The sequence below is a fragment of the Elephas maximus genome, chromosome 9 (genome assembly GCF_024166365.1).
Source record: "Elephas maximus indicus isolate mEleMax1 chromosome 9, mEleMax1 primary haplotype, whole genome shotgun sequence".
Classification (NCBI taxonomy): domain Eukaryota; kingdom Metazoa; phylum Chordata; class Mammalia; order Proboscidea; family Elephantidae; genus Elephas; species Elephas maximus.
The window spans coordinates 94,241,120-94,267,777 of NC_064827.1; the positions used below are offsets into that span (position 1 = coordinate 94,241,120).

The 26,658-nt window shown below is 40.1% G+C and overlaps 1 protein-coding gene across 1 annotated transcript in view; it reads right to left on the reverse strand.

Moving 5' to 3' along the window:
- Positions 1–26,658, reverse strand: part of LOC126083358 (guanine nucleotide-binding protein G(q) subunit alpha) — a 325,195-nt gene that overhangs the window by 188,655 nt on the left and 109,882 nt on the right. Inside the window, exon 2 of the mRNA XM_049897022.1 lies at positions 23,896–24,080. Within this exon, the coding sequence (XP_049752979.1) occupies positions 23,896–24,080 (185 nt within the window). The remainder of the gene's footprint in view (positions 1–23,895; positions 24,081–26,658) is intronic.

Sequence of the window (26,658 nt, forward strand, 5' to 3'; positions counted from 1 at the left end):
CCAGCAAATTTCCATTGACCTACAAACACACTCGGGTCTCGTCTAAAGTTAAAAAACAAAACGAAACAAAAAAACTTGTTTGAATCCCATTTTTGGCTTCCCCTCAAGCTGCCATTTCTTGCCTTGTCCATCCCCTCCTTTCTCATCTGGCTCCCCTCAGTCCTGGCTGGGAGTCTCATCACCTGTCATTCCCAGTGTTCTTCTTGCCTCCAGACAGTGCCAGCCCTCACATTCCCACCGCAGCCCGTATTCTAAAAACACAGACTCCCATCCCCTCCTCCTCCTGCTCAAAAGCCCTGGTGGCTTCCACGACAGTTAGAATTGACCTCTGTAGAGTAGAATTCGAGGCTCTTCACAATCTCATTCCCTGCACCTTCCAGCCTTACTTTCCACCACACAATCTTACCTTTCCACTGCTTTTTGGTGGCCACCAATAGCTCAACTTTCCCCAAATTGCCCTGTGTTTCCTTATTCTCCACTTTTGACCATCACCCTTCCCCAGCTTCCATTCGCCAATCAGAGTGCTCCGCATCTTCAGGAACCAATGCAAACATCACCTGAGGATCAAGTCTCTCCCGGCTCCCCGTTCCCAGGCAGAGCTACTTTCTTTCTCCCTTTGGCTCCCAACAGTACCAGTCACCAGTGAGTCAATTCCAAGAGAGTTTTCAATGGCTGATTTTTCGAAAGCAGATCACTAGGCCTTTCTTCTGAGATGCCTCCGGGTAGAGCTGAACCTCCAACCTTTCACTTAGCAGCCATGTTTGTTAACTGTTTGTACCACTCAGGGATTCCTTGGTTCCCGGAGCATTTTGTAAATATCTGTGCCTTTCACTAAATGATACATTCTCTAGAGGCAGAGACGACACCTGATACAAACTACTGTATTCTTCACAGGGCCTTTCTAGAAATCCTGGTTTGGGGCCCATCTACTCTTGCAATTTCAGCCTAGTTAACCTAACTTTCCTGAACTTAGTTTGCTTATCTGTAAATGGGGCTCGTAATATCTGCCTCTCAGGATTAAGTTTATAACTTGCTGAACAAAGCAAAATAAACTTTTCTCACAGATTCTCAAGATCTAGAAAATGTTTCAATCCATACCCCTACGTCGTGGTTTTCAGGGTTTGGTTTTGTTTTGTTTTTTAATTTGTTCTCATTGTGATTAGTTTCCAAACAATATACTTCACCTAATGAAAAATATCTTTTTCTCATAGCTGTGGTACATACCTAAGTTTCAACAAGCATGCTTTTTAATAATATAACTTTGGCTATTAGCATTAGCCTCCTCCCTCTCATGGATTGAATTGTGTCCCCACAAAATATGTCTACTTGGTTAGGCACTTATTGGTAGAGCTAAAGAGCTTTGCTTGTCTGAGCAGGGCAGAGGCCAGGCCAACCTAAGAGGCCCAAGGGGCTGAGAGGCCAAGGAACCAGGAAACAGAAACTGAAGAGACAAAGAGCACAGGAAGCAGAGCTGCCTCAGTCTCAAAGGGTGGAGCCATGACCTCTGGAGTCTCGAAGGGTGGAATCATGGCCTGCTGGGTTTCCAAGGGTGGGGCCATCACCTCCTAGGTTTCAAATAGTCAGATCTTCACCACCTCAGTTCCAGAGTGTGGGGCTGCCGTTCACAAGTGCCAGGGGATGGGGCCAGATTCCCTGACCAAAGCTGAGGGGTCAGGGCTGCCGTGCCCAAGGGCAGAAGTCAGTGCCTGCAGGGGCCAGAGGGTAGGGCTGCCACTCAGACAAAGAGAATGGAGCCACCCAAATCCAAGGGAGCAGAGTTGCCGCCCCAGTGGGCCTGGAGGGCAGAGCTTAAGCCTAGGGCCAAGGGTCCTCCACCCAGAATCCAAAGAATGTGGCCAACACCCAGAGTCTGGAGGGCAAAGCCATTGCCTAAATGGTCTCAGAGAACAGATGACTATTTTCAAGCCTTGAGAGCTAACATACTGTGTTCTGCTGACTTGCTTGGTGCCTGTTATCCCTTGTTTCCCTCCAATTTCTCCCGTTTGTCATGGAAATGTCTACCTGTCCGGCCACTGTACGTTGGAAGTGGCAAACTTGTATTCGAGATTTCACAGATAAAGAGGAATTTTGCCCCAAGATAGAATTTGGACTTTGAATTGATTTAAGACTTTTGGGATGATATGATGGGGTAAAGGTGTTTTACATGTAGCAAGGACATGAATTTTGGGGAACCAAAGGGTAGAATTTCATAGATTGAATTGTGTCCCTCCAAAATATGTGTCAACTTCACTAGGCCATGATTCCCAGTATTGTTTGGTTGTCCTCCAGTTTGTAACCTGATGTAATTGTTCTATATGTTGTAAATCCTAATCTCCGCACATGGTTGATGAGGCAAGATTAGACTGCGTTAAAGAGGATTGGGATGAGATGCAATATCCTTCATCAGGCCACAGCTCTGATCCAATATAAGGAGAGTTTCCCTGCGGTGTGACCAGCATTACCTTTTATCTTACAAGAGGTGAGAGGAAAGAAAAGCAGGCAGAGAGAGAAGGACCTCCTACCACCAAGAAAGAAGAGTCAGGAGCGGAGCACATCCTTTGGACTCAGGGTCCCTGTACTAAAAAACCTTAAGCCCAGGGAAAGATTGATGACAAGGACCTTCCCCCAGAACTAACAGAGAGAGAAAGCCTTCCCCTGGAGCTAGCACCCTGAATTCGGACTTCTAGCCTCCTAGATTCTGGGAAAATACATCCCTGTTTGTTAAAGCCATCCACTGGTGGTATTTCTGTTATAGCAGCACTAGTTACTTAAGATACTCCTTAACCTGAAGCCCCACCCTTGTTGCTAACCTACCTGGTGAAAATGTTGCTCAGCAAACAGGTTGAGAGGAATGCCTTACAGGTTATGAGTATTAAAAAAAGTTGAGGCACTTGGTCTGACATGCACATCAGCTAAAATGTTTACCTTTAAATTGTAAGAAAGAAAAACAAAAAAGGAAAGCAAGGATGTTTAAAAAAAAAAAAGATCTAGATTGTTTTATAAAATAATAATCCACAAAATGTTATCGATGATGCATCCTGATCTCAGACTTAAGAACAGGGTTTACGGAATCTAAACAAATACCAATTTGAAGACAAAACAGGATACACTTGAATGGAGGCTGTAAAATTTCATCCTAGTTTGGACTTAGTAGTACCAGAGGGCAGACAAGAGATTTCAAATCAGCCAGCTAGGAACTATATTAAACCTGAGCCACAGTAACCAAGTTATCTTATTTCACAGCCTTTTTTACTTCACTTACCAGCTCAGTATGCAATCTTGTAATTTCTGCTTTAAAAATTTTGCAATTTGGCCCAGACCTCAGTATCATGCACAGCTCATAACCATAAGAGGAAGTAAAATTTGTAGCTGTCATCAATCTCCAGGCAGACATCATCGTCTGTTAGGTGGAGATATGAGCAAGGCCAGGAAGGAGGGGCCAGTATCTCAGCTAGTCGGTACAGGGCTGGAAGGTATTATGAGGAACGTGGGTCAGGGGTCATCAGGACAGAGGTCAGCTCAGGCTGACAGGATCAGGCACTCATGGATGACATCCCGAATGGACACAAAACATTATGGTTTGAGGAATCCAGGTCCAACTTAATGAAAGTGGGCTTAGGAATGGACACAGGACTAGGCAGAAGAATGGAGCTTAAGGGCCTGAACAAAACCTGCACCCTAGAGCCAGGCAGCCTGGGTGTTAAGTCTAGAGATGCCACGTTTCCCCTTTGGAATAATTACTTCTCACAAAGCTTCAGTTTCCTTATTTATCGAGGAGACAGGATAGTAGCAGGAAGTATGAGGAGTAAAATGGGACACTTATTGTCATAGATTGAATTGCGTCCCCAAAATATGTGTGTATCAACTTGGTTAGGCCATGATTTCCAGCATTGTGTGGTTGTCCTCTATTATGTGTTTGTAATTTTATGCTAAAGATGATTATAGTGGGATTGTAACACCACCCTTACTCAGGTCACTTCCCTGATCCAAGGTAAAGGGAGTCTCCCTGGGGTGTGGCCTGTACCACCTTTTATCAAGAGATAAAAGGAAAGGGAAGCAAGCAGAGAGTTGGGGACCTCATACCACCAAGAAAGCAGCACCAGGAGCAGAGCACATTCTTTGGACCCAGGGCTCCTGCGCCTGAGAAGCGCGTCGACCAGAGGAAGATTGAGGACAAGGACCTTCTTCCAGAGCCAACAGAGAGAGAAAGCCTTCCCCTGGAGCTGGTACCCTGAATTTGGACTTGTAACCTACCAGACTGTGAGAAAATAAATTTCTCTTTGTTAAAGCCATCCACTTGTGGTATTTCTGTTATGGCAGCACTAGATGACTAAGACACTTATAGAAGCTCCTAGAATACTGGGGACCTAATAAAAATAGCCCAATAAGAGTTATAAAAAGGGCGTGGGGGTAGTGTCTGACCTCCTCTAACCCCATAAAGGGGAATAAGAACCAAGATCAACAGTGCAAAGCTGACTTCCATGAGGTGGAGGCGAGACAAGCCTCTTTTCAAGCCTCCTCTCTCTGCTATCTTTACTAATCTGACACCGACCGTCCCTCACTCAGCACTCTCTACTTCTCTACTGCATTTGATAATTCATTGCAATGACCACGTAAAACTCACAGACCATACTCACAATTATGGGGTTTATTAGGTAAGTAATAGTTACAATTCAGGCCCACGGACACAAAGGATACAGTTTTTCCATCAGGACAGCCTCCTTCCAGCCATATTCGCAGACATGCCTCTCCCTAGTCCCACGCCCCTTCCCAAATGCACTCAGCTTTCTCCCTCTGCGGGCCAGTAAGCCCACCCCCGCTGTCTTCTGCTGCGGAGGAGGGGGTCTCTCCTGCCACCTGGTTGTTCTTCCTTGGTGGTGGTAGGATCTTCCTCGCTGCTCTGGAACTGGCTGTCTTTTAAGGCAAAACTGACCACTTCCCTTGGTGGGCCACAATTACCTTATCACACAGTCTCAATCACCTGGGTGGGAGTTGTAAGACCATGGCTAGAAAGACCACACACAAAAGTAATCCATCACACCACAAGACTGAAAAAAAAAAAAAGCCCTCATTAATGTTAATTCCCTTCCCTTTCCCCAGGGGCTAAGGGAGACTTTTTTACTCAGGCTCTACCTGGTTTATAGGTAAAAGTGATATACCCTGTGAGAAGAGGGAAAAGGTTGGGAAGCAAAATCAATTCTGACACTGGTCTTTCTAGTCCAAGCCTGTCATTAAAGTACAAATGAATATATCTTACTTTTAAATTGAGAGGAGAAAAAAAAAAAAAAAAAAGAGTCCAAAAGTGGATTGTCATTTTTCTAACTGCAGCTCTGAGGTTGTATGGCATCTGGGAGGTCACCTAAAAAGCTGTGCTTCCACTTCCTGGCACATAACAGCCAGATTAAACATGTCTTCCACGTTTCAGGGAAAGGCAGAAATCAAACCAAACAAACAAATCCTGTCAAATCATTTTCAAATTGAAGGCAAAATGTAAATGCCCTTACAAGGACAGTAATGGGATTACTTTCTTACTTTCCATATCTGTGCCCGTAATTTGGCTTTTCAGCAAGCCCGATTGGACTTGCTGATCTAAGACAAAGCCAAGCCCTTTTGCCTGCTAGGTTGAACACTCGGCTAGAGAGAGTACGTGCAAGATCAATGATACATACTGCCTCTACTTGGACTAAAAGTCTGGTCTCCCCCACATCATTTTGACATAGTTTTGCTTTTAGTTTAGGTAAACAGCTAACTATGAAGATCATAAAATAACCAATTTCCAGAACGCAAAGGGATCTGGGTGATGGAGTTCACACTTTCTTACGTTTTATGGACAAAGTTTGCAAGATAATTACTACTTAGGTCAAATAATTAGCAAGTCTTTTCAGGCTGACTCAAATTCAAGTTTGTCTATCCTAACAGTCTTTTAAATTATTTCGACTCCGGAGTGCCATTACAACATGTTTGAAAATGAGGTAACTGTGTTACTTTCTTGCATAAAGTCTTCAGTATAATGTCACTGATAGGATCTCCAAAGAAGCAGCCAGATTCTATACAGACTTTCAGCTTTTTACAAAGACCCATACACAAACTGTAAGGAAATAAAATGAAGGATACAATAAGATACAGAACAGTGAGACAGTATTAGCAGGAAATGTTCTAGTTTGCCTGTGGTATTCTAACATTCAACTAAACGACACTCAGCTTTTTCCCACAATGATTTATCATAAAAAAATGCTACACATATTTTTTCCTTCATGTTCTAAAGTTAAGACTCCTTATTTCGAGAACTCATCCTATTATCAAGAAATAAAATCTGACACATATTAAGGATGACAAATCCAAAAGTTCCTCAATCTCAGAATGTGGAACTTTGACTAATCATGAGCATTATCAGGTATGCTTAAAACACTCATAACATTACCATTACTAATAATTTTTATGATTATCTTTATTGCTATTATAATGAAAATGGCTACATTTACAACTATAAAATTGCTTCTATCATTATTATTACTATTTTGTACTAATTATAAACTCACAGATTAAAAGCAGAGCTAGGCTGCCTTTATCAAAAGCCAGTCCAAGAGAAAAATGCAGAAAAAAACTCAAACTTCTAAAAAAAAAAAAAGGCCAGACTGACTGGACCAATAGAGACTAGATGAACCCCCAAGATTACCGCCCGGGGATACCCTTTGAACTTGGAACCACTCCCAAAAGTCACTCTTCAGCCAAATGACACAGTGGCCCATAAAATAAATAATATCACTCACAATTACTGTTCTCCTCTAAATAATCATTTAAATGAAACTGAACAGTAAACATATTCCCTAGATCAAAGATAAGAAGGTAAGGGGAGGGACAGGGAAGCTAGATTAAGGGAAAAAGAACAACCAGAATGGAAATAAGATGCTTACATTGTGAAAAATGCAACTAATATCACTAAGCAGTATGTATAAAAAATATATAAATTTTTTTATAGTATGTATAGAAATTGTTAAGTGAGAACCCACTTTCCTGTGTAAACTTTCACCAAAAACACAATAAAAAAAAATTTTTTTCAATTAGTAAAAAAAAAAAAGGCAGCCCAAGACTTCCTAGATTATCTCAGCTGTCTAACTGGTAATGGAGCTCCCCAGGTGATTCCAAGGCTTACTAAAGTTTGAGAACCACTGCTCCAGGCTTAGCAGAAATTTTTTCAGAACTAAAGGATAAAACTTCAAAATTCCTCTGCACAGGGCCACAAAGCATAAAAACTTGCTTATTCTCAGCTAAAGGATGATGATGCATTGGGAGAGGATTCAAACTGAAACCTCTAAGTATATAAAAAAAAAAAAAAAGGTATGAACACTGTTAAATACCCCTTTCACATTCACAGAATTTCTGTCCAAATGATCCTTGAAAGAACCCTGCACAATATCTGCTACAGCACTTGTCTGTGACAAAAGAACCAAGGGGACACTGATGAGCCACCTTTGAGAATGAGAAAGACATACCTGCCAGGAATTAAACACATGTCTGGCCTGGACCTTGCTGGCACCTACAGAAGACATTTCCTTTTCACTGCACTCACTTTATAAATGAAATAACCAATATAAATTATCATACCTGCCATGTAATTAATGTCTCCAGGAAAAGAGAAGATAATAATAATAAAAAAAAAAAGATAATAGTCCCAGCTTAATGATTTGAAAATGTCACAATCTCAGAAATGAATCTAGAAGACATTCTATGGCCAAATACTTATGAAAAGAACTTAGTCATTAGTATTAAAAAATGCAAATTAAAGCATCATTTTCACCTGTTAGATGGGAACATTCAAAAGATTAATAAGGCTCAGAGTTGGCAAGGATATAGTGACAAAACTGGAGTGAGTGCTCAGACCCTGCATTGTAATTTGCTATGACCTTTCTGGATGGCAACTTAACAATTTTTATCAAAAACCTTAAAAATGTTCCTACCTTTTGACCCAGCAATTCCACTTTTACAAAATTTACCCCGCGAGGAAGTTCATTATGGCAGAAGTGAGAATGCAAGACAGAAAAAGTACTTATGGAATATACCTAATAAAAACAAACTACTTATATACAGGTCTACATTCCCTTATCTATAATCTGAAATTACAAAAGTTCTAAGAAATGAAAGATTTTTTTATAACTCCTTTATGGCAAAAAAAAAAAAAAAGACCTGCTATCAGGCTATTGGTAGTCTATACCTAATCTACTAATTGCAAATATTAATATATTTTGCTGCTGAAATGTTAATGTATTTAATTACAGGGTAGTACCCCAAGCCTCTATGGGAGTCTCTTTTTATTTTTTTACCCCAAGCCTCTATGGGAGTCTCACAAAATATGCACTATATTCCTCATACTTTCTTTCTAAAACCAAGAAAATAAAAATCTAAATTCAAGAAACATAACTGAGGATCCAAGGAATTTTGGATCGGGGACGGTGCAACTGCACGTATGTGTGCACAGTTAAATCTTAGTACGCATATGTATCAAAATGTTCACCGTGCTTGGCTCACATGGCAAGATTACAAATGATTTTCACTTATTTTGCTACTTTGTCTGAATTTTCTTTTTACAATGAGCTCGTTTACCTTCATTATAAAAATCAACATATTCCCATTTGGGAAAAAGAAAAAAAAAAATAACAGAACCTAGTTGTTATGAAAACACCCAACCGAATGTCTTCATTTCCCATATTATAGCTATGTTTTACAATTCATTAAAAAAAATAATAAATAATTACAATTCATAGTCAAGTAATATTTCTGCTGCATAAGATTTCCAGGCACTTTCTTGATTTGTGACTGAGTTTTTCATACAAGTGGGTCATTTCACCATTTGCAGTAGTCTAGGTCAAGACCCAGTGGCAGCCCAAGAGGGCCGCGATAGCTCAGGCACAGTTACTAGCTCCCAACGAAGGTCTCACCCTAGGCAGTATGTCAGAAAACTAACAGCTAAATGCTATAACACCGCCACATGCTACATGCATGAGTCAGAATGGCAGGAAGGAAGACAAAGAAAGGCAAATTATGAAAGGAAGAAAGAATATATCTGTATTTTCATATAGAAAACTTTGCCTTGACTGCAAATTAAATGACCTTGTTGTGTCCTTTTGCCTCTCCAATAAAACTGCATGAGCAAAGTACATGTCTTATCCTTCCTATGGCTGAAAGAGGAATGAAAAATGCTTACACACTACACACTAGATGTTAAATAAATAGCTGTGTGTGGATTCACGGAAGAATACAGAAGAATATCGAAGAAATAAAAACTGTGTATCATCAGGAAGCAGAAGTCAAATGGAAGGTCATAAGAATTAAGTGGAAAAGAACCACAGTAATAGTGATGTCACACAATCAGCTCTCTCTGATTAAACTTTGATTCGTTCATTCTACAATATTTACTTAGCCCGACTGTGGGTCAGGCACTCTGCTGGGTGCTGAGACACAGCAGTGAACACGCCAGTCTTGGCTCAGGCCTTCACAGGGCAGTCAGCTCTGTCAGGAGATTTAGCTGGCTGAACTGGCGTAGGCCACAGAGAAGGCTACTTTCTCTCACAAGGAAATTAAATATGTGTGTTCCAGCACCAAAGGTGTTTATGGCATTGAGTTTTGCGTTGCCTTTTAGGAATTATCACACCCAACTGTAGTTTTAAAACCAGCCCCACAAACTTACAGATTGAGTGATTTGGGGTATACAATAGAGTTGCCTTACCTTCCTCATACTTTTGAGCATGTTAAATGAAACACCCAACACTGTGTGAGGCCTAGAAGCACTTGGTAAAGGTTATTTCTCTACCTTTTCCTTCCCTCCCCTTCCTTTTTCCTTTTTGGACTGGCTGCCACCTCCTTACTTGCAAGGACTCTGAAGTCATGATAACAAGATATTTTACTATCAGGAAAAAGTCTATGCTCTAGAATTACCATAAAAAAAAAAAAAAACCCAAAAGCCAAACCCATTGCCATAGGGACCCTATAGGACAGAGTAGAACTGCCCCATATGGTTTCCAAGGAGTGCCTAGTGGATTGAACTGCTGGCCTTTTGGTTAGCAGCTGTAACTCTTAATCACTACGCCACCAGGGTTTCCTAGAATTACCTAGGAGTGGAATTGCTGGGTCATATGGCAGAATAACCACACGTAGATACCTAAAAGAACTGAAAACTGGGAACTCAAACAAATCCTTGTGCACAAATGTTCATAGCAGCACTATTCAAAATAGCCAAAAGGTAAAAATAAACCAAATGTCCATTAACAGATGTGTGGATAAACAAAATATGGTATATATGTACAATGGGATATTATTTGGCCATAAAAGGAATGGAGTGCCAATATATGTTACAACATGGATGAACCTCAAAAGCATTACATTAAGTGAAAAAACTCAGACGCAAACAGTCACATACGAATTCATTTATATGAAACATCTAGAAGAGGCAAATCCATAGAGACAGAAAACAGACTGGTGGTTGACAGGGGATGGGGTATAGGTAATGAGTTTAAAAAAAAAAAAAAACCAAACCCACGGCCGTCGAGTTGATTCCGACTCATACCGACCCTATAGGATGGAGTAGAACTGCCCCAAGGAACGTCTGATGGATTTGAACTCCTGACCTTTTGGTTAGCAGCCATAGCTCTTAACCACTATGCCATCAGGGCTTCCAAGGGAATGAGCAGTGACTACTTAATGGGTATGGAGGCTCCTTCAGGAGTGATGACAATGTCTTAGAACTTCACAGAGGTGAACATTGCACAATACTATGAATGTACGAAATGTCATTGAATTATACATTTTACAATGGTTAATTTTATGTTATGTGAGTTTCACCTCAATAAAAGAAAGTCTTCAGGAAAAAAAAAAGTCAGTGTTCCTTGACCTCAGCAGTAGCAACAACCCAGGGGCTCCTCGGGTCCCCACAGTCAGTTACTTTCTGTACCAACCAGCTGTCTAAGTTCCTACCAGAGGCCAGGCCACTACTTCCTGGAAACCACTACCGTTAATAGTCTTGACAAGGTACCTGATAAGAGAAACCCACGTCTCATTCGTGGGTTACAGCCTCTCCCACATCTTTAAACAATCAGCAATTTCCCCTCAAATTTTCTGCACTTTACCCAAAGGCCTGTACATTTCTCCTGACCTAGCACTTTCAGGGAAGAATTCAAAAACAATCATTTAGTGAGCACTTGCTATGCTGATGTCACTACGCTAGAAGTTTTGCATGTATATTTTCTCATTCACGTTCACATCAACTATATCAAGTGGGTACCATTATTATCCTGTTTCATGAGGAAATAAATCATACCTTAAAAAGTCTAAATAACTTGCCTAATGTCCTACAGCTGATATGCTATTGGAAGTATAAAGTCTGAGACCTTTTTCCAAAGATTAGCCCACTGATGACTCCATTTTGAGCAGCTCCAGCATCACCTGGTAGCTCTTTAGAAAAGCAGAATCCTGGGTCTACCCCAGACTCACTGAAATAGAGCCTACATCTTAACACAATCCCCACGTGATGTGTGTGTACATTAAAGTCTGAGAAGCACTGCTCTAGAACACAGAATCACTGCTCCTGACCTCATTTTCAGTTAGGATGACCCAAAGTTGCCACTGGACTATATGACATCTTTTCTGCAAATGAGAAAAAGGTACCCCGTCTGCATATAGGGCTTGGCAAAAAGTGTCACCGTACAAAGAAAAAAGCACCCCTTTCTTGTGGCCACCATTCTCACCCACAGCCAGGCACAAACTGTATAACATCTGCACAGGCCATCCACAAAGTATATTAAAAAAAAAAAAAAAAATTTTTTTTTAAAGTATATGGTAACAAAAAAAACCAAACCTGTTGTCATCGAGTCGATTCTGACCCATAGCAACCCTATAGGACAGAGTAGAACTGCCCCCATAGGGTTTCCAAAGAGCAGCTAGTGGATTCAAACTGCCAGCCTTTCAGTTACCAGCTGTAGCTCTTAACCGCTGCATCACCAGGGCTTCAAAGTATAAGTTACTGGCTATTTAAATGTGTGCTACTGGTGGCATAGTGGCTAAGTGCTACAGCTGCTAACCAAAGGGTTGGCAGTTTGAATCCACCAGGCGTTCCTTGGAAACTCTACAGGGCAGTTCTACTCTGTCCTGTAGGGTCGCTATGAGTCGGAATTGACTCAAGGGCACTGGATTTGGTTTTTTGTTTTTTTTTTTTTTTGTTTTATTGGCTATTTTATGTCAATACTATATACACTTTGAAATGAACAAGTACCTTCATACTGACATTGCTCTTGGTCCTACTGACACTAAAAATCTTAAAACTTACAATTTTAAATCCTTAAAAGAGCACTGCTAACCCTAAATTTTCCATTATAATATGAACTATGGGTTCAAGGTCAACTGAAGGATAAAATACCTTTCCATTCAGTTAACACTCAATTCTAGTGAGGGTCTGGTTTCAGTGTACTACAACCCAGCAGCTTCACACTCATCCCCATCGCCCAGACGCACAGCCTAACAGGAAAGAAAATGGTTAAAAGACCTCAAGAGACTTAAGACTAAGCCAGCGCCTTCAAGGATTCACAAAGAAACCAGTCACCTAAATAACCAAACTCTTAAACAGAATCACTGTCTCTAGGGGCTTTTTACCATCTCCCAGACACGGTAACATCTGCTTCATTCCAGAGAACCTTCTCTTTAGCTCAAAGCCATTATACTATTTATGACAAAGAAGTGCGCACATTTGAAAGAAGCAGACAGCCTACCAACCAATCTCATAATGCTGTATATCTCAGTAGTGATATCAAGCTTCTTGAGATTTGCCAGTAATTTCATGCCTCTAAGTCATTTTTCACTTCAAACAAATACTACAAGTTTGTAAGAAAACTGCATCATCACAAAGTAGTAGCGGTAACAACCAAAAGGTAATCTTAGCAAGTTTACTTTAAGAAACGTATCAGAAAAATGAAGTCATTCGATGTGTAAATTTACAACGTACACATCAAAATTAGTCACCGTAGCTTTTAAGGACATACTTTTTTTATGCCTTGAAAGTAAAGCATCATCATATAATGTGGCACAAAATGTCTGTGTTTTCAAAAAGGACATTTCCTTGCTGATATTAGTGTTTGGATACATGTGCACGTTCAGGAGTTTGTTAACAATATACTATCCTTCAATGCACAATTATATAGCAGGTGTAACTGTCTCAGGGTAAAGACTATGGTAAAGAATAAGAGTACAGTTTCTTAGAAATAACAAGATTTTTACATTCAATACAGATGATTTTTTATGAATAAAATAGATGCTTTGCCAAATAATGAGCAAGTCCTATTCTAATTCCTACAAAAGCAAAACAGTATGTGCATAAGTGAAATTGCTTACTCGGTGGGTGAAATTGGTAAAAGTGCTACCTGTTGCCATCAAGTCAATTTCAACTCACAGCGACCTTATAGGGAAGAGCAGAAGTGACGCATAGGGTTTCCAAGACTGTAATCTTTACGGAAGCAGACTGCCACATCTTTCTCCAGCAGAGCAGCTGGTGGATGTGAACTGCCAATCTTTCATTTAGCAGCTAAGCACTTAACCACTGTGCCACCAGGGCACCTGCTAAAAGTGCTAGCATTTTTAATACTCTCACTAGAACCCTGTGACTTCATTAGGCGTTCATTTTCCTTGGTTCCCACAAACATATCCTGTCTCTATAGTTGAAAATACATGCATTGTTTTAAATTAAGGGGAAAAATCACACACTACTTGGTTTAAAAGAACAAGGAAAGAATTTATCTGATGCTCTGCCAGGAGTTAACCAAGAACAGCCAAATGACCAGCTTCACAACTTCTACTAAAACGTGCTAAACTATGCCACATGTATTTTACATAGACGCTGTCAATTCCTGGACATTCGAGGTCAGTCAGAGCAGCTAAGAGGGGTTTAGTGACAGGCTGCGTGTTTGGACAAGTAAGTAATGTTCCCTAGAGCACTTATTATATATTTTTCTAAATCAATCAAATTTGCTTATGTTGACTGGCATTTAAAAACCAAAACCAAACCCGTTGCCATCTCATAGAGACCCTATAGGACAGAGTAGAACTGCCCCATAGGGTTTCCAAGGAGCAGCTGGTGGATCTGAACTGCTAGCCTTTTGGTTTGCAGCCAAGCTCTTTAACCACTGTGCCACCAGGGCTCCTGACATTTAGGAGGTATATAATAAATATTTGTTGAGTGAGAAAACATCATCTCCATGACAACAGACAATACTTTCAACTTTTTCACAAACTATATAATTTAATCCTTACAATAAATACATTGTGAAGTAGGCATTATAATCACCACTATTTTATAGATAAGGAAACAGGAATTCAGAGAGATTAATTTACTCAATAACACATAGCAATTTTGTTGCAAAGCTAGGTTTCATATCAAGTATGTCTGGCTCCAACAATTATGTTCGTACCTAGCACACCACACTATACACAATATAGCCCATTAAACAGTAAACAATTGTTCATTTGTTTATTTACTCAACAAACAGATTAGAACTAGGTGCAGAACACTGTGCCAAGTTTAAGATCATTAAGGCCCAATCTCTGCCCTCCAGTTAATTTTCTTTCTTTCATTCACTTTTAAACAACATGGATTAGCGGCACATAGACACACTAGAGATGAGTTAATTTCAGATGGATGGGTCTTTTTAAGCAAAGCTGACTGGATGCTTGTAAGCTGAAAAAAATACATTATCTGAAGACAGTCATTATATATATACACTATGGAGAGGATTCTGGGTCATCAGTAGCTTTATCCCCACATATACGACTAGTGCCCAAAGGTCATTCCTAACGCACAAGGTAACAAGTGTACATGAATGAATGTGTGCATATGTAGGTGTGTGGTCACTTAGGTCTCCAGTTTTGCCTGTACTTCACCAAACAACTACACCAAAGTGAGCTGCTTCTCATTACCCCCATTAGGCATAAATGAATGAAAATCTTCTATAATAGGATTAAAATGCTACAGTTAACAAAAGGGCAAAAACCAGCCTGCTGCATTACTTTCTTTATATATAGCTCTTACATTAAGCTACAATAGCTAAAAAAAAAAAAAAAAATTTTTTTTTTTTTTTTTTTTTTTACAGACCATAAAATTAAAAAGAAGGAAAAAAAAAATCAAGGTAACTTTGTTTAATCCTTCTAACATGCTACGGATAGTAAAGATATAAAATATGAAAGGATTCTGGTGCCAAAAAGGGCTCAGTGGAAGCGGAAATTGGTAGAACCCCTCTGCGCTCATAGTCAGCGCCCAGGCTTGTTAAAGGAAACATTCAAGTGAGAAAAAACATGACCCCACTGAATAACGACAGAACCACTCAGCGGCTCTATCACCCTTCCGAATGAGGTAACTGATGATAAAAATGCCATGTTACTAAACTGGGAAAATGGAAGCCCTTCTACTGAGCTATGCAACGAACATACGCTGAAAAAGAAAAAAAAATGGGGGGGGCTACAGGGAAGGGAAAGATGTTTGTGTTTCCGGGAACAATTGTAGTATTAGGATTCACCCTAGGAAATCAACTCATTAGCTAAAGAAATGTAATTATGAGGGAATAAATTCAGTTCTTGTGCAATCCTGAAGAAGATGGAAGCTGAATGATTTATACTGTCCAACATTAAAACTTATCACAAAATTTAGTCATTAATAGAGTGTGGTATCGGCACAAAGATATACAAAACAGACCAACGTATCCGACTAGAGAGTCCAGAAAAAAAACTATGTATATCTACTTGATTTGTGACAAAGGTAACACTGAATTTCCCTGGGTAAAAGATGATTTTTCAATAAATATGCTGATCAATTAGCTATCCATATCAAAAATAAATAAATCTCGACCCCCACCTCACACCATACCCTATAATCTATCTGAAATAGATTTTAGATCTGAGTGTAAAAGGCACAGCAGTAATAAATTTAGAAGAAAATACAGCAAATTATCTTCCTAACCTTAAAGTAGGCAAAGGTTACTTTAAAAGGACACAAAATTTACTAACTAATCAGAAGAGAAATAATGACAAAATGGACTACATTATAATTGAGGACTTCCTTTCACTGAAAAAACTATTAAGAAAATAAATAGCCAAGCCACAAAGTATGAGAAGATATTTGCAGTACATTTACTCAAACAAAAACTCATACCCTTAATATAAAAAGAACTCTTATAAAACAATAAGAAATGAGACAACCCAACAGAAAAAAAAGAGGTGGGGGGAGAAAAACTAGAAATGTATTTTTAAAAAGATAGCCAAATGCCCAATAAACATATGAAAATGTGTTGAATTCGCCTAGATATAAGAAAATGAAAATTAAAATGTGATACCACCATTCAGCCACCAGAATACCTAAAATAAAAAGATAATACCAAGTGTTATCAAGGATACGGAGCAACTGGAACACTTATGCACAGTTGGTGAGAGTGTAAATTGGTACAAACATCCTGGAAAATTCTTTGGTCCTACATACCTACTGAAACTGATCATCTGTACACTTCTGACTCAGCAATTCCAATCCTAGGTACACACCCCAAAGAAATGTGTGCCCATGTTCACAAAAATACAGGCAGAAGAATGTTTACAGGTACAGGTTATGTTTTGTTGATCTAGATGCAAATGTGTTCACAATGGAAAAATACGCAGGACTCAAAACTGATGACTGGCAATCTGCTTCCACAAAGATTACAGCCAAGAAACTTTATGGGGTAGTTTTACTCTGTCACATAGGGTTGCTTTGAGTAGAAAATGGCTCAACAGCACCCAACAACAATACTGATGATGTTTGTGCTTTACCCTGTATAAGTAATATTTCAACAAAAATCACACACACGCTCAAAAAAAAAAAATCCCTCAGTGGATTGCTGAAGTCCCTCTTTGCTTCAGAGTCCTCCGCTAATGAAAATGAACCCAGACAGTCACTCTGGATAAGTCATATGTCATGCCCTGGGATTATGGATTGATTTTAGCCAAGAAACGGGGATAAAACAATCTCATATTCATCTTCTATTTTTACATGGCTCTCACGAGTACAAAATGAATAAAGAACCACAAAGGAACAAGGCTTGGGTGAGGACAAGAAAAAGCACTTAGGAAGTTCTTACAAGATATTAAAGGAGAAAAGAGTATAGAAAGGGGTTTTGAAAGCTGAAATAATTACTAGAGAGTCTGTGGTGATACAACTCCTAATACGAGCCCTAGAAAGAAGGGAGAAAGTGGTAAAGCAACCTCAGAAAAAGAGGTGGTTGATACAATAGGTTCATCGGGAAGGGTCCCCAGACTCCTTTAGATTATTCACTGGGCAGAAGAGATCAGAAGCAGGAATGGAACGTTAAGTTTCTCTCTGAAAAACTGCAAACTGTCTTTGGTGCCCAGTAGCCAAAAATTCAATTAAAATCACTACCACCATCACTATCCACGAAACCTGCCACTGATATTGGACTTTGAAACCTGTCGAAATTTAAAAAAAAAAAAAAAAATTTTTTTTTTTTTTTTTAAACTACATAGATTTACAATCAACCTATGGGATTTAGATACTTCACAAAGAAAAAGTTCTCCATCGGGCTGGAAAATATTGTCAAAAGGAATCTGTTGTCCATTGTCTTTTTTTTCTTCTCCCTCCAAAAAAATTTTTCTCGGTGCTCAAGAATGGGGAAACTTCTAGAAAGGTAGGGGCTTCAAATTACACCAAAATAACTTTAACAACAGCCTAATCTCATTGTTAGGGTTTTGGAACCAGGGGAATCAGCGCGAGGGGAAAATAGTGTTGGCAACGATTTCAGAAGTTGTCTAGTCCGCTCTTTGCTTTATTTCAGCAAAACCGCCTAAAAGAATTTCACATGTTAAAAATACATTCTATTTCTGAACACATCCAGATAAGGAGATTTCTCTACCTCCCGTGGTATCCCATTTCAATGACTGTCACTCTGAGGAAATTTTTCCTTAGCTACCTCCTAAATCTGGTCATGCCGTTTAAATTATTTCGTTTGTCTTATTCTTAATAAAGATGGAAAGTTAGTGGCATTCATTCTCTCCATGATCACAATCCATTTTATAATAATGTCCAAACTTTGTTTTTATCATTTACAAGACATCTGTACATCCATTACCTATTTAACTCTTGAAACAATCCTATCATTATTAGTTACTCTATAACTGAACCACTGCCGTTGAGTCGATTCTGACTCAGAGCGACCCTATAGGACAGAGTAGAGCTGCCCCATAAAGTTTCCAAGGAGCGCCTGGTGGATTCCAACTGCCAACCTTTTGGTGTGCAGCCATAGCACTTAACCACTACACCACCAGAGCTTCCAGGTTTTATATATGAGGAACTAAATACATAGCTTATAACATTATTATATAGTTCTTATAAATGAGGAAATACATACAGAATAAAGAAATTTAGGCTTACGGAGGAAACCTGACCCAAGGGTACTCAGCCATTCGGTGCTTAGGCTCAAACTTAGCTACCTACTTCATATAAAACCCTTACTAAGTCACTAACCCTCCTTCCTCCCAGTTGGCTAATGCCCCATTTTCTTCACGGCCAAGTCCAGGATAAGAAAAACCATGTTAGGACAGGCTTAGCAAATGCTAAGTAAAATGGGAGGGCTTGCTTCTATAGGGGACCCATATGTCATTTTATTTTCTAAATTGACATTGTATATTTGCAATGGGTATCTGTGATTTTTGCCAGCATCGTTCCCCTTTTTTTTTCACCAACTGTACCCAGAGCTAGAGCTCCCTTGGGGACTGTCAATCACTGTGCAGCCTTCCCCTGTCCAAAGAGCTGGCACAGAATCCAGGCTAGACCAGACATGTTTTCCCAGGAATTTGACTTTTGAGTAGAGTAAAAGAAAATTAGAAATGTCCGTATTTCATTTATCTCACAGACAAGTTCCCCAGACCTGCCCTGGTTTCCAAAAACTAGTCCTTCAACTTCCTCTCAATTCTCTGAGATATCCCATATTCCCACAAATTGTTTTTCTGCTTAAATTGGCTTCTGTGGCTTGCAGGAGGAGGGCCTTCACCGATACAACTCTTTAGAGAAGTAGAAGGAAATACATGCTCGTTAGTTCTGCCTTTATTGCGTGTTTAATACACAGGTGGGAAATATTAAAATGAAATCAGTCGCTTAGCATATTGTAAACTAAGAAAATGCCCTCATGTTGGAAAAAGTAGTAACTTCTTGTTCAACTGATCAAAGGCAGTAATAAGTTGGCAAGTTCTCCAGATTCCTGGCTACATTTTTCTGTTTGGGAAATGTAAATAGCTTTGAGGATATTCGGTTTTTCAGGAACTACAGAAAATGGATAACAACTGTAAATGTGTTTTATGAGGTACTTTCCCTGTGACAAGTCCTTTCTCTAGAAAAGATTGAGGAGGGCAAGAGCTACCGTAGCAACACGGTTTCTGGGAACCCCTCCACCACAGGTAAAAAGGAAACACAGGTCTCAGGCTGGAAAACACCTTTCACCTCCTGGCTGGTTAATCAAAGGCAGCCTAGGTGTTAATAAAAAAACAATAAACCGGTTGCCATCTACTCAATTCCAACCCATGACAACCCCATGTGTGTCAGAGTAGAACTGTGCCCCATAGGGTTTTCAACGGCTGATTGTTCCAAAGTAGATCTCCAGGTCTTTTTTCTGAGGTACCTCTGGGTGGACTCGAAGTTCCAACCTTTCAGTTAGCAGCTGTCATGGATTGAATTGGGTCCCCCCAAAATATGTGTCAACTTGGCTAGGTCATGATTCCCAGTACTGTATGACTGTCTACAGTTTTTTCATCTCATGTGATTTCCCTATATGCTGTAAACCCTATCACTATGATATAATGAGATGGATTAGCGGCAGTTATATCGATGAGATCTATAAGATTACACATACAGCATCTTAAGCCAATCTCTTTTGAGATATAAAAGAGAGAAACGCGCAGAGAGACATGGGGCCCTCGTACCGCCAAGAAAACAGTGCCATGAGCACAGCGCGTCCTTTGGACCTGAGGTTCCTGCGCTAAGATGCTCCCAGACCAAGGGAAGACTGATGCATCACAAGGACCTTCCTCCAGAGACAGAAAGCCTTCCCGTGGAGCCAGAGCCCTGAATTCAGGGCTACTGGACTATGGGCAAATAAACGTCTCTTTGTGAAAGCCATCCATTTGTGGGATTTCTGTTATAGCAGAATTAGATGACAAAGACAGCAGCTGAGCACATTAACTAACGACCACTGATAGTTCCCAAGATTTACGGCTAGTTGGCCAATTTTTGTTTCTCTACCACATGCCATCTTCCTTCTTCTGAACACTTATTCCAGCCATTCCTCCTTCCCAAAGTGCTCCTCTCCCAGGTATGTAAATTTCCGCCCAACTGATTAAATTTCTTTGCATCCCTGACAGCACATCACATTTATTCCCTTATGAATATAGAGAAATTTCAGCAGCTACTTATTTGCTGATTTGAATAATCGTTTCAACAACTTTGAGGGCAGAGGAGGAGACCTCCAGTTGTTTCAGCTTATAAACGATTCACCTATTTGTAAACCAAGTATTTTTTTAACACCTACTATGTACAGGTGGTGCAGTTGTTAAAAGCAATCAACTGCTAACTGAAAGGTCAGCGGTTTGAAACCACCAGTGGTTCCACAGGAGAAAGAGGTGGCAGTCTGCTTCTGTAGAGGTTTACAGCCTTGGAAACCCTACAGGGTCTCTAAGAGTCAGAATCGACTCGACGGCAGTGGTATGTACAGGCACCCTGGTGGCACAGTGGTTAAGAGCTTGGCTGCTAACTAAAAGGGTGGCAGCTGGAATTCACCAGCCATTCCTCTGAAACTCTATGGGGCAGTTTTACTCTGTCATATACGGTTGCTGTGAGTCACAATCAACTCAATAGCAATGGTTTTGTTTTTGTTTTTGTTTTGCTATGTACAAGATATAATGCCAGGGATGATGAAGAATATAAAGATGGATGTGACACAAAACTTACAAGGAGCTTAGGATCTAGTCAGAGAAACAAGGTCAGTACGTGAATCACCATAATTAACACAAGCTATTGTTGTCAGTTGCCACTGAGTTGACTCCAACTCGTGACGACTCCATACGTGCAGAGTAAAACTATGCTCCATAGGGTTTTCAAGGCTGTGACCTTTCGGAAGCTGATCAGTAGTAGGTCTGTCTTTTAAGCTCCCCCAGGGCGGGGTTTGAACCACCAACCCTTCAGCTAGTAGTTAAGTGCAAAATACTTATGCTATGGGTTATGCTAAAGAAGGGTGAGATTACTTAGTACTCTGGGGGGATTAGAGAAGAACTTGGAGGAGGTGGCAGTTGAGATGAACAGGAAGGAGAAGACATTATTTCTTTTATAAACATTAACAAAGGCAAAAGGAATCCTGGTGGCCCAACGGTTAAGCACTCGGCTGCTAACTAAAAGACTGGCGGTTCAAACCCACCCAGTGGCTCCAGCAAGAAGTGGGAGAACTCAGGAAGTTAATGGATGACACAGGGGACAGTGATGCTTTTGAATATGTGTATGTTGTACCAAAAATGACAAAAAAGTGAGTATAACTATATCACGAGTTAACGGACATTAAACACACTGAGGAATTCTGGGCTCATCACATACTAATGTCACTATATAAGGCAGTCTTAAGTAACCAAGAGACCTGGGATGATCTCACAGGATAAGTATATCTGAGAAAAACTCGTATTGTTCCCACTTTTTGTAAACTGTCAATTTATGATTATTAAACTAGAATTTATATAAGAAGCTCAGGTAATCACATTGTTAAACATTCTTCAGTGCTCTGTATAAATAAGACACAGGTGCCACTCCATCCTCTCCATCTTTGTGACTGTGTAATAAATGGTCTTTATATGAAAATCTAGCATCAGGACAAAATCCTGAAGGATTCTTCCGGATTAACCAAGAAAGTTGATTTCTTGGTAAAACAGAAATAGATGTTTATGATACTACAATGTGTAGACTGGCTATATGCATATGATTTTTATGTATATAGCAAATACAGGTAGCTCAGCTAAAATTATCAGACCACTTTATCATCAACTGACTGTAGACTGGGAAATCCTTCAACAGAATTTTCTCACAACTGCAATGAAATAAACAGGCTCATATCATTGAAATTTCTTAGGGAAATAAAAACCCTGATCCTTTTAAATTTAGAGTACTTAAATATCCAGGCAGCCTCATCTGGTTCAGGTACCATGTTCCAGGGATCATAAACCTGCCCAGTTCATTTATACTCCTGAGAGTTAAAGCAGGAAGAAATATTTGTGAAGGGGTTCTCTGTTATTTGTGGAGGGAGTCTCTTGTTACCGTCAGAAAATTAACTGTAAGGGTACCAACTGGATGAGAAACAGCCAGATAATGTCAAGAACCATCCAAGAAAAAGAAATGTCTGATTTTAGTACGATTAGTATATTTATATATTTAAGTGCTCCACTACTAACTGAAAAGTTGGCAGTTCAAATTCACCCAGAGGTACCTCGGAAGAAAGGTCTGGCAATCTACTTCTGAAAGATCAGCCAGTGAAAACCCTATGGGGCTCAGTTCTACTCTGACACACATGGGGCCACCAGGAGCTGGAATTAACCCGAAAACCAGAATCAACTTGAGAGCAACTGGTTAGGGTTTTTTTTTTTTTTAGAAACTTTTGGATGGTAACAGAAGTGGAGATACACAGAACTGCTTTATTTTATCTACAATGACATGTTTGTGAGTTAAATCTCAGTTATGAATCACACTGGGCATGCCCACTTCTTATTTCCTATAGGCCTGGTTAGTGGAATTACCTTTAGCAGCAGATTATTAAGAGAATTAATAATGAACGTTCTGACTGAAGATCCTAAAATGACGGTGGTGCAAATGTGTGTTTTGTCAACAAAAAGTAAAGCTTTACCACTGTGATGTAAGACCAGCACTCACAAGCCCTAAGGGACAAAGACCACATCCATCAGTAGACTTCCTGATTAACAGGAAGGGAAGAAGGCAGACTCTAAAGACATTTCCACAAACTCCAAACAGATTTCTCTTCCCTCAGGAGGGTACCTCTGCAGGGGCTGCGGAGCCGAGGAACTCACACTCGAGCCACCCTCAGACGTGCCACCCTTGCCTGCTACCACGTCTCTGCTATACTTGCAGGATGACCGATGATAGCATTTGTGTTAACCTAAAATAAATAAATACTGGTTTTCTACCTCAGCCCAGAGATTAATGGCTGGATCCTGAAAAGGTTTGCTTATTAAAAAGTTGAAATTGACCATTTTTTTCCTGTTTCTCAAGTGAATTTAGAAGTTTCCATTACTTTACACAATTGCAGGGAAATGTGTTTGAAAGGTTATTGGAAGTGACAGATGGACCTATTTTGAAATAAAATTAAGCCTGTGGTACTACTGAAAGGAAGTCACGAAATCCAAAATTAAACTGGCCATCATGGTCCTAAGCTGTTTTAGTTTCTTTCTCAATGAAGTACAAAGAGTGGGAGGCTGAAGCAAGGCTGCCGCCTCTTCTCTGAATTTCCTCACTTTGGTCAATTGGTATTGGACCTACAAACTGTCTTCTTAACGTAACGTACTCCCCGAAATTTTAAGCCCATATATATTTAGAGATGAACATCAAATATGTCCTTCATGGGTATCACCAAGAACACAACTCTAATTTCTTATATATGTGACTTCAAAGATCTGGAAAAAAAAATATTTATAAGCAAGTTACGGTTCATCAAAAGTTCCACTTAGAATGAGATTTTAAAAATACGTACATTTCTCAAACCCGCTGTGCACTCTAGACACCCTTAGAGATCATTTGTATTGTGGACTGCTTTGCTGAGGGTTTCCATGAGGAGCCACACCTACCTTATTGTGTTCGTACTTGTATGGGATCTTGAGCGTGTCCATGGCTCTGATCATGGCCTGCATGGCTGTGAAGATGTTCTGGTACACCAGCTTGGTGAAGCCCCTTTTGTCTTCATCAGAGTATCCAGACCCGTGGATGATTCTCATTTGCTTGATAAATGTGCTCTTGCCACTCTCTCCTGTCCCTGAAAGACGGACAACAGCAGCTATCAGACCATAACGCCTTCTCACAGTCTTCCAGATAATTCAACCAGAAATGGGGCATGGACTAGACACCCCTGAACAGCCTGCTGAGAGAAGCATCACAGCAGAGCTGCAGCACTGGACGTGGAAATGCCACTTATAATGAATACTTAGCAAAACTATTAAACCCTGGTGGCGCAGTAGTTAAGTGCTACGGCTGTTCATCAAAATGTCAGCAGTTCGAATCCACCAGATGCTCCTTGGAAACCCTATGGGGCAGTTCTAATCTGTCCTGCAGGGTCGCTATGAGTCAGAATCCACAGGACGGCAACAGGCTTAGCAAGACTACGAGGATGAGATTGCATTCCAAAGGTAGATTAGCTCAAAAAAAAAAAAAAAAAAAAATCTTGTCACCTCCTTGGAAGCCACTCACCATGGAATTTTGATAGTGATTTGCAATAATGTGTCTTGCAAGAAACACAATGAAAACAGCACCTTTTGAACATAATAAAAACTCGATAATGCTCTCTTCCCCAGAGAATATTTGAAATACTTCCAGAAGGCTGGGCTGTTTGGCCAGGATTTAGATCTGGAAATGACATTTCACTTACACAAATGCTGTTCAGAGAGGGGTAAGAGAAGAAGGCTTAAAAAGTCTCTTAAAAAGGCATTTTCCTTTATGGGGTGTAAAGAGAGCAGGGTATCCTGATCAGACAAGAATCAGGATTATTTTTCTAGACAGAAAGCATCCCCTGTATTTCGTTCTAGAGAGGTTTGGTTGGCTGAGTTATCCCAGGAATCACCTAATTCAGAAAGTCACAGTGCCCGCTTGTGACTAACAACACGATACAGAAATTTTTGTTGGATCTTTTCTTCTCTGTTATCTCATTTTTTGCTTCTTAATATTCCTTTTCTGTTAACCATACGCCTGAAGATAATTCTGAACCACTACAAATGTCCACGGGAAGATGGAAAGATGAGAGATTATTTCACTGAATGACAACACAGTTCTTCTACACAGAATCTAAAACTTTTAGTTTGTGAAAACTTCATTTTTCTAAACGTGAGTGGCTTTTTTCGTTATGTCACTTCATTTCTAAGTGATATTTCTTGCTCATTTTTAAAGTTCCTTGAGATTTCCAAAACAATAAAGGTCTTCCCCTAATCATGAGGATAAATAAAAGTACCCATTTGGATATTAAAAATAGAAGAACAGAATGAAACAGAGAACAACCTTATAATCAGCGTCCTTACTGCTATTTCCTCTCTAAAATATTAAAAAGAACAAAAAAGGGGGGGAGAACTAAAAGTTAAGACCTACAACTGTCCTAATTTAATTTTGTTTTTCTAGTGGTTGGATTTCATTACTATATAAACAATCACCAGAAATTCAAGTAAGTTGTACAGTGTTCACAGAAGCACTCTTAGCTGACTGCAGATGTCTCGGTAAACACAGAACCTCACACAGGTACAAGGAAAGATGATTTCCAGCCTCATGGCTCTGCAGTAGCCAATTCCTTTTATTTCTTTCCATTACTTTTAATAAAGTGATCGGGAATACCTTGGATGTACAAATTTAACACTGCAAAGAGTTTAAAATGAATATTTTATAACCCTAACTATGAATATTGGAGAAACATATCAAGTACCTAAAAAGAAGCATCTCGAGTGGAAATAAAGCTATGAAACTGCCTCTCGTTAATCAGTCAACGATTTATATAATGAAACTAGTATTACTCTCCTAAGCAATTATAAGCCTGTAGGAAAAAATCCAGAGTGTTTCTTTGTTTATTATTCCTACCCAGAGCCAACAGCTTGCTCTCTGAGTCCAACTGTAGACATACCATGGAATGGCCATCTCTGCCAGTTCTTTCCACAACCAAAACAGACAAGATCTTAATACGTGAGGCCAACAGTATGAGAAGAAAAGGAAAGAGAATCAGGCAGTAGGGTCCTCTTTCTCTTGGTCACCTAAGAAGATTTTATATATTCACCTCAAAAATTAAAAAAAAAAGAAAGTAGCAGACTAGGTATAAAGTACATTGGCTTGCATTTCATTTAAGTTCAGTTAGGCAAGAGCAGTCATTGGCACCAACATTGGGTCTAGTCAACAAGCCCTCACTGGCACCTTCCACCTGCCGGACCTCATGCTAATTCAGACTCCATGTAGGGGCAGAACAAGTGACTGGGGCATGAATGAAACAAGGTGAGAAGAAAGAAAAAAGAATCCGTAAGTCAACTCCAAAGTAAAGAATTTTCCTACTGTCCCACCCCTCCCAGAGACCCTCTCTCCATCTCTCCATCTGGCCTAAGGAGGCTGGTCTGTAAGGATTTCGTCAGCAGCTCTCTTGTCCTCTGTCCTCTGCTTGGGTTTGCCCAGTAGGAGACACCAGGAGCTGACCAGAGGGCAGGAGAATAAGGAGAGAGTGTTTATCCCCTAGCTCCCTCCCTGCCGGGACACCATAGACATGCTGTGGCCCCTAGAGAAGTCCACAGATCTTGTTGGGTGTTCTCCTCCATACAGTAACCACTCCCTCCTCCTGCCCAGCTGTCACTGGCCCCCAGTCACTGCACTAGCCC